Genomic DNA, 8,676 nt, shown 5'->3' with positions numbered 1-8,676 from the left:
CTTCCTGGGTTTTACCCCTTTCTCCTGCTCTTCCGGCCTGCTACTCTGTGCTACGCCCGTGCTTACCTTGCTCCCGGAGACCCAGTTCCTCTCGGGAGGGTAACAAGGGAAAGTGTTCAGTGCAGATCAGTGAGTAAGCACAAGCCCGCCGTGCTTATCTCGCTCCCGGTTACTAAGCACAAGCCCGCCCATGCTTACCTCGCTCCCGGGGACTAAGCACAAGCCCGCCCGTGCTTACCTTGCTCCCGGTTACTGTGCTAGTCCCACGATTTTCTTCTATTGCCTTTCCCTTCACTCATGTCAATATTTGTCTCTTAACTAATCACCTAATTCTCTCTCCTCTCTCCTCCCATCACTGGTAAGCAACACAGAAAAATTCTTTCCCTGCATAAACCTCTCCTTGACTTTTTATAGTAATGGACTCATACAACATTTGTCCTTCTGTGATTGGCTTATTTCTCTCAGCACAATGTCCTCCAAGTTCATCCACATTATGAGGTGATTCATGGATCCTTCATATTTAATATTGCATAGTATTCCATTGTGTATATGTACCATCAGTTGTCCACTCATCTGTTGATGGGCACTTAGGTTGTTTTCATCTCTTTGCTATTGTGAGTAGTGCTGCAATTAACATAGGTGTGCATATATCTGTTCATGTCCTGGATGTCACCTCTTTTGGATAATATTCCTAGTAGTAGGATTGCTGGATAAAATAGTATTTCTATCTCCAACTTTTTAAGGAAGCATCATACCATTTTCCACAGTGGTTGTTCTATTTTACAGTCCCACCACCAGCAGTGTATGAGAGTTCCAATCTCGCCACATCCTAGCCAGCATTTGTTTTCTGTCTTGTTGAACTTTGCTATTATTGCTGGGGTGAGATGATATCTCATTGTTTAGATTTGCATCTCTAGACTGGGCAATCTACTTCTGTAGAGATACCACCTCGGAAACCCAAGGAGGGGTTGCTATGAGTCAGAATCAACTCGGTGGCAGTGAGTAATGGCTAATAATTACAAGCATTTTTTTATTTGTTTGTTGGCTGCTTGAATATATTCTTTACAGAAGTGTCTTTCCATGTTCTTTGCCCATTTTTGAAGTGGATTGTTTGTCTTTTTGATGGTGAGGTGTTGAAATTTCCAAAGATTTTAGAGATAAGTCCCTTGTCAGATATCTCATAGCCAAATATTTTTTCCCAATCTGTACATTCTCTTTTGGAGAAGTCTTTTGATGCACATAAGAATTTAATTTTTAAAAGATCCCAGTCTTGTAGTTTACTTCTGTTATTTGCACATTTGGGGTTATGCTTGATACTCTTATTTATGCCATAAATTAGGGCTCCTAGGTTTGCCCCTATTTTATCTTTGATGAATTTTATAATTTTGGGTTTGACATTTAGGTCTTTGATCCATCTTGAATTCATTTTTGTGTATGGTGTGAGGGATGGATCTTGTTTCATTTTTCTGCAAATGAATATCCAATTTTGCCTGCACTAATTTGTTAAAGATATTATCTCTCCCTCATTTTATGGGTTTTGGCCTTTTGTCAAAGATCAATTGTCCATATATGGATGGATCTATTTCTGGATTCTCAATTCTGTTCTACTGGTCTATGTGTTTATCATTGTGCCAGTACCAGGCTGTTTTGACTACCGTGGCTGTATAATTGGTTTTAAGATCTGTGAGTGTGACATCTCTCACTTTGTTCTTCTTCAGAAGTGCTTTGCTTACCCAAACTCTCTTTCCTTTCCATATAAAGTTAATGATTGGTTTTTCCATGTCTTTAGAGAAAGTTGATGGAATTTGGATTGAGACTGCATTGAACATATAGATTGCTTTGGGTGGTATTCATATTTTCTCAATATTCAGTTTTCCTATCCATGAGCATGGCATGCTCTTCCATTTATGTTGGTCTCCTAAAGTTTCTTGAGTAGTATTTTGTAGTTTTTTTTAATATAGGTCTTTTGTGTCCCTGTAAGATTTATTCCTAAGTATTTTATCTTTTTGGTAGCTATTGTAAACTGTATTGTTTTCCTTATTAGATCTCTAATCCAACTGATTTTTTTAAATGCATCTTATTGAAATATAATTTAAGTACAGTGAAATACAACTGATTTTTTTAATGCATCTTATTGAAATATAATTTATGTACAGTGAAATACACAAAACTAAAGTGACATGGGTCGATGCATTTTTTGGGGAGGGGGCAGTGTTTCCTCCCCTCCCCTCCCACCCCTGGCTACCAACAAAGAAAGTTTCCCTCCATATATAAACCTCACCAGGTTATGCATGTGAGAGCTGGACAATGAATAAGGAGGACCGAAGAAGAGTTGATGCTTTTGAGTTGTGGTGCTGGCGAAGAATGCTGAAAGTACTGTGGACTGCTAAAAGAACTAACAGATCTGTCCTGGAGGAAGTGCAGCCAGAATGCTCCTTGGAAGCAAGAATGGCCAGACTTCGTCTCACCTATTTTGGTCATGTTGTAAGAAGGGACCATTCCCTGGAGAAGGATGTCATGCTTGGTAGGGTGGAGGGTCGACAAAAGAGGGGGAGGCCTTCAACGAGATGGATTGATATGGTAGCTGTGATGATGGGCTCAAGTATAGCAGGGATTGTGGGGCTGGCGCAGGATCGGGCTGTGTTTCGTTCTGCTGTGCATGGGGTCGCTATGAGTCGGAAACGACTCAACGGCACTTAACAACAACAACAACAACATATATAAACCTTTCCTTGACCCTCCACAACAACAAACTAATACTATATTTGTTCTTCTGTGATTGACTTATTTCATTCAGCACAATGTCTCCAAATTCATCCATATTATATGGTGTTTTGCAGACTCTACATTATTCTTTAGTGCTGCATAGCATTCCATTATGTGTATGTACCATAGTTTGGTCATCACTCTTCGACTGATGGGCATGTAGGTTGTTTCCATCTCTTTGCTATTGTAAAATAATGCTGCGATGAACATGAGTGTGCATATATGTGTTCCTGTCCTGGCTCTCACCTCTCTAGGATATATACCTAGTAATGGGATTGCTGGGTCAGATGGTATCTTCAATTCCAGCTTTCTAAGGAATAGCCATATTGCTTTCCACAGTGTTTGTAACACTTCACAGTCCCACCAGCAATGTATGAGTATCCCAATCTCTCCACATCAACTCTACTTACTCACTGCCATCGAGTCAGATCTGACTCATAGTGACCCCTCCTTGGGTTTCCGAGGCAGTATCACTATAGAAGTAGATTGTATCACTATAGAAGTAGATTGTATCACTATAGAAGTAGATTGCCCAACCTTCCTTCTGAGGAATGGCTGGTGGGTTTGAACCGCCAGCCTTCTGGTTAGCAGTCAAATGCCTTAGGCACTATGCCACCAGCATTTGTTATTTTCTGCCTCATTGAACCTTGCCATCACTGCTGGGGTGAGATAGTATCTCATTGTTTTGATTTGCTTCTCTCTGATGGCCAAAGATTGTGAGTGTTTCTTCATATATTAGATAGGCACCTGAATGTCCTCCTAGGTGAAGTGTCTATTCGTGTCTTCTGCCAATTTTTCAATTGGATTATTATATTAATTCCTTTGGTGTTGAGGCGTTGGAGTTTTCTATAAATCTGAGAGATAAGCCCCTTGCCAGATACATAATTATTGGCAAATATGAATTGGTTGCTGTTCATATGTGCTTTTTCATGGTGTCAATTTCTTTGTTCCATATAATTTTCTATACTAAGCTTGTTTTGTTTATGAATCGTGTTATCACTTCCTTCGTTGCGATTGTTTTAGTATTTGCTAAATATTTGTGCTGGTCCTCTTTTTATTTTGATATGAAGGTTAATCATTTTTCTTTAAGATTACCCTGTGATTTATAGTTTTCTTCCCAAGTTTAGAACAGTCCGTTCTATCTTGTAGTTGTCTTGACTTCCCTACCATCTAGAAGTTCTGTAACAACACAGTTTTGTCCCTCTTTTTGGTTTGTTGTTGTCCTTATTTGTCAAATGATGTCTCTAGTTCCCTGTTTACAATATTGTAGGCTTATTTACTTTGGATTCTTCCATAGCTGGATTGGTTTCTGGGTTCTATCATCATGTGTGTTAATGGTCAGTTGTTGTTGGCTGTTCTTTCTTCTCTGTCCAAAGGACTCCCTTTAGCATCTCTTGTAAGGTTGGTCTGGTTTTAACAAATTCCCTTAATTTCTGCTTATCTGGGAATGTCCTAATTTCATCATCACATTTAAGGTACTATTTTGCTGGGTATATAATTCTTGGTTGGAAATTTTTTCTTTCAGGGTTTTATATATACCATCTGATTGTCTTCTCACCTGCATGGTTTCTGCTGAGAAATCAGAGCTTAGTCTTATGGGTTGTTCCATAGGTAACTTTTCATTTTTCCCATGCTGCTCTCATGATTCTTCTTTGTCTTTGGTTTTGGTGAGTTTGATGATGATATGTCTTGGTGATTTTCTTTTGGGGGTCTATCCTGTTCGGGGTTCTTTGGACTTCCTGAATGGATGTATTCTCATCTTCCATCATACCAGGAAAATTCTCTTTCAACAAATCGTCGACAATTTTCCTGTGGTTTTATTTGTCTCTTCCTGTTCTGGAATTCCAATTACACATAGGTTATTCCTTTTAATGGTATCCCACATGAACCTTAGGCTTTCTTCATTTTGTTTTTATCTTTTTTCTGATTGATCCCTTTCCAGGGAAGTGTTCAGGTATTTCCCTTCAATCTCACCAATTCTGTCTTCCATTGATTCAATTCTGCTCCTTTGCCCATTAAATATCTTATCTATTTCTGAAAATTTAGTATTAATTTCTTGGATTTCTATGTGTAGATTTTGTATCATTTCTAATTTTTCATTTATTTTCTCATTTTGTTCTTGTATTGTCTTTCGAAATTGTTGTAGGATTTTCTCTGTGTTTTCCTTGATCTCTCTCTCAATTCACTGAAGATACCTAAATATAATTCTTTTGAATTCCTTATCAGGGAGTTCCAATGCTGAGTCTTCCTCAGAGATGTGTTTTGAGTCTATATCCTGGTTCCTTGTTTTTCCTGCTTTATCTTGTTTCTTTCTGTGGACTGTGATGCTCTGTTGTCTCCAAGGCCTTCTGACATTTTTGTGTTTGTATTTAATTGGTGATTGTGTGTTGGAGTGACTTGCCCAGAATTTTCATTTTCTTTGTTTTGTTTGTATGTTATCTGTGCAAGCAGGGTCCTGTGTTGTGCTCCTCTATTCACTAATTGATAGCACTTATATGCTTGCCACCTGTCTTCTTTCCTGTTGTCAGCCTCTTATATGCCCCTGCCAACCTTTGCCAACAGAGCTTATTCTTAGGTCCCTGGAATCCAAATGAGAATGCTATAACTTTAAAATCCAAAATGGTTACCACTTGTAAAGATTCAAAATGGCTGCACCCTCAGTCACTTTAAATATCCAAAATGGCCACAGCTTGTAAACATTCAAAATGGTTACACCCTCAGTCACTTTAAATATCCAAAATGGCTGCCACCTGTAAACATTCAAAATGGCTGCACCCTTGGTCACTTTAAATATCCAAAATGGTGCCTGTGTGTAAACATTCAAAATGGCTGTGCCCTTGGTCACTTTAAATATCCAAAATGGCTGCCATGTAATCATTGTTTGATTGTAAACAATCAAAGTGGCTGTGCCCATAGCAGAAAGTCAACAGCTCAGGTTGTTTCCCTCCTGCTGTTTCCCTTCCTTGTCATAGGCCACCAGCGCAGTTGTCCCTGCAGTCCTTGGTGACCAGGGCTGATCTTTAGGCCAATTCTCAGGTCCCAACACCACTTGGAAATATTCAGGCTGTTGGTCTCATCAGGGTAGCTGACAGTCCACAGCTCCGACCATCTCTGTACTCAATGTTTTCATTCAGGTTTTTCCACTAGTTGGTGCCTAATCCACTTCTGTATAGTTCCTTTCAAAACTCAGGGCTCCAGGATTATCTTCTGTATCTCTGTCAATTGGTTTTTCTTTTCTTTGTTGAAGAGGGTCTGAGTCACTTGTCTGCCTATTCCTCCATCTTCCCATCTGATTTTTGTATGTGGATCTTGTTATCTTGCCACTTTTCGGGATCTTTCACTAAGTTCCAGTAGTTCCTGAGTCTCTCTGGTTTTCTATGTATACAATCATGTCATCTGCAAATAGAGAGAGTTTTCTTTCTCTGTTGCCAATTTGGATGCATTTTATTTCCCTTTCTTGCCTTATCGCCCTGGTTAGGACTTCCAATATAACTGTTGAATAGATGTCCTGATAGAGGACATCCTTATCTCTCCCATTCACAATGGAAATACTTTGGGTCTCTCTCCACTGAGAATAATGTTAGCTATTGGTATTGCATTTGTATCCTTTATTATGTTGAGAAATTTCCATTCTATTCCTATTTTGATGAAATTTTTTTTTTTTTATCAAGAATGGGTGTTAGATTTTATCAAATGCCTTTTCTGCATCAACTGATACGATCATGTGGTTCTTTTCCTTTGTTTTATTTATGTGATGGATTATTATGGATTGTGTTATTTTTCTAATGTTGAAAAACAAAATTGGTGATTGTATGTCACAGTGATTTGCCCAAGATTTTCATTTTGTTTTGTTTGGATGTATCTGAGTAAGGAGGGTACTGTGTTCCTCTATTGGCTAGTTGGCAGCACTTAGCACTGACCACCCGTCTCCTGGTGGGTGTGATAGAGTATGAGAGTGGCTGCACTGATCTCTGTTAACTGTTTGTGAAGAGCAGTTAATGGTGAGTCAGGTTCATATTGGCTGTCATGTGTCATGGGCCAGTTGGTGCAGAAACAAGTGATGGCCCTCATTCAGTAAGTGGGGCTGCAGGAGGTGTAGGTATGGTAGGGTCATATGGCCATGGTGGTTGTCTCCCACTCAGTTAGGCAAAGACAACAGTTGAAAAACCACCAAAAAAGTAAAAGCAAAAGTACAAAAAACACACACTACATAAACACACAGAAATAATCACCAAAAAGAGAAAGCAAAATATATATATATATGAAAGGCAATAAATGAGACAAAATACGTAAAGAAACATTTTAAAAATACAGAAGAAATATGAATAGAAAAAGAAAAAAAACACAATATCTGGGGAAGGGGGAATAAGAGAAAAGATGTAGAGTAAGAGAATAATGAAGGAAAAAATGGAAAAATGCAAAGAAAAAAACAAGGATGATGAGAACAAGAAGAAAGAAAAAATGGGAACCAGGAAAAGAGAAGAGAGAAAAAGATGAAAAAATAGAACCTGGGAAGGGAAGAAGAAAGAATGAAAATAAAAAAGAAGAAGAGAAAAGAGTAATTTTAAAACAAACAAACTAAAAGAAACAAGAAACAAAAAACAAATCTGGGGAGGTCAGGGCAGGGCACCCAAGCTCCATCAGAGCACACAAACTGGGATGGAATTCCTGCCAGCCCTGAAGGTGGGTGGGAGTGAGGGATGGCCACACCTCTGTTCACCAAGAGGGTGTGGGGTATAAGGGTAAGAAGAGGAATATCTCACCTTTTCAGTCCTCCTCCTCCTCCTGTATGTCTCCATGCTGTCCTCAGCAAGGGGAGCCTACTCTTAGGTCCCTGGAATCTGAGAGAAGGCTATGCTTTAAATATCCAAAATGGTTGAATTGCTTGCAAACATTCAAAATGGCTGCACCCTCCAGACAGCCAAGAGTCCACAGCTCAGTTTGTCTCCTCCTTTGCTGTTTCCCTTTTTAGTCATTTGCCACCAGTGCAGTGTTCCTTGTAGCCTTTGGCGAGCAGGGCTGATTTTTAGGTTAATTCTTAGGCCCTAATACCACTTGGAAATATCCAAACTGTCCATGCCATCAGGATCACTGACAGTCCACAGTTCATTTGTCTCCTTATTTGGCATTTTCATGAAGGTTCTTCTACTAGTTGGAGTTTAGTCCACTTCCTTTCAAAGCACAGGGCTCCAGGATTATCTTCTGTATCTGTGTCAGCTGGATTCTCTTTTCTTTGTTGAAAAGGGTCTGTGTAGTTTGTCTGTCTATTCTGCCATCTTACCAGTACTTGTGCCTTGAGCATTATGCTTTTTTAAGAGCTATCCATACGAGATCAAACTGACACCAGCAACTTGAAAAATTAGATAGGAACCTTAGGGGGCAGTGAGTTTATGTTAATGAAGGAGGAACAACTCAGAAAAGGAGTGTGAGTATGGTTGTACAACTCAAAAAATGTAATTACTAATTGTACATGCAGGAACTATTGAATTAGTGTATATTTTGTTGTGTATGTTTTCACCAAATAATAATAATAAAATTTAGGATAAAAGAGAAAGAGAGAAAGGAGGGAGTAGAAGTTTGAGGATACTTGTGTGGGAGAAGTCAAGTTGGCTGGGATATCAGCTCTTACCTCTGCAGTACTCTGTGTCTCTCCTGTTACATCACCATTGGGAAGAGAAGATGCTTCTTCGGGCGATTTTACCACCTATGTCATACAAATTAAGAATGTTTGAGAACTTTTTGGAAGATAATGGTCTATATTTCAATACCTTTTAACTATTCAAATTATGTTTGTCTCCTGCATCCTTCATTTTATCTTCACAATATTGCAAACTAAGTAGGTAGGACAGTGGAACCACTGAGACTATGGCCCTTAGCTGCCTATGAGGTCTGGAATTGAACCCACAACTG

The 8,676-nt window shown here is 39.1% G+C and overlaps 1 protein-coding gene across 1 annotated transcript in view; it reads right to left on the bottom strand.

The window, feature by feature from the left end:
* LOC103200969 (SH3 domain-binding glutamic acid-rich protein) overlaps nucleotides 1-8,676 on the bottom strand; it is a 96,038-nt gene that overhangs the window by 19,494 nt on the left and 67,868 nt on the right. Inside the window, exon 4 of the mRNA XM_007945563.2 lies at nucleotides 8,396-8,470. Within this exon, the coding sequence (XP_007943754.2) occupies nucleotides 8,396-8,470 (75 nt within the window). The remainder of the gene's footprint in view (nucleotides 1-8,395; nucleotides 8,471-8,676) is intronic.

This window comes from Orycteropus afer, unplaced genomic scaffold (genome assembly GCF_000298275.1).
Source record: "Orycteropus afer afer isolate SDZICR_OR568_19922 unplaced genomic scaffold, OryAfe1.0 scaffold00137, whole genome shotgun sequence".
NCBI classification, from domain to species: Eukaryota; Metazoa; Chordata; class Mammalia; order Tubulidentata; family Orycteropodidae; genus Orycteropus; species Orycteropus afer.
Note: the sequence above shows the minus strand (reverse complement) of the source record. Positions and strands in the feature narration are given on the sequence as shown.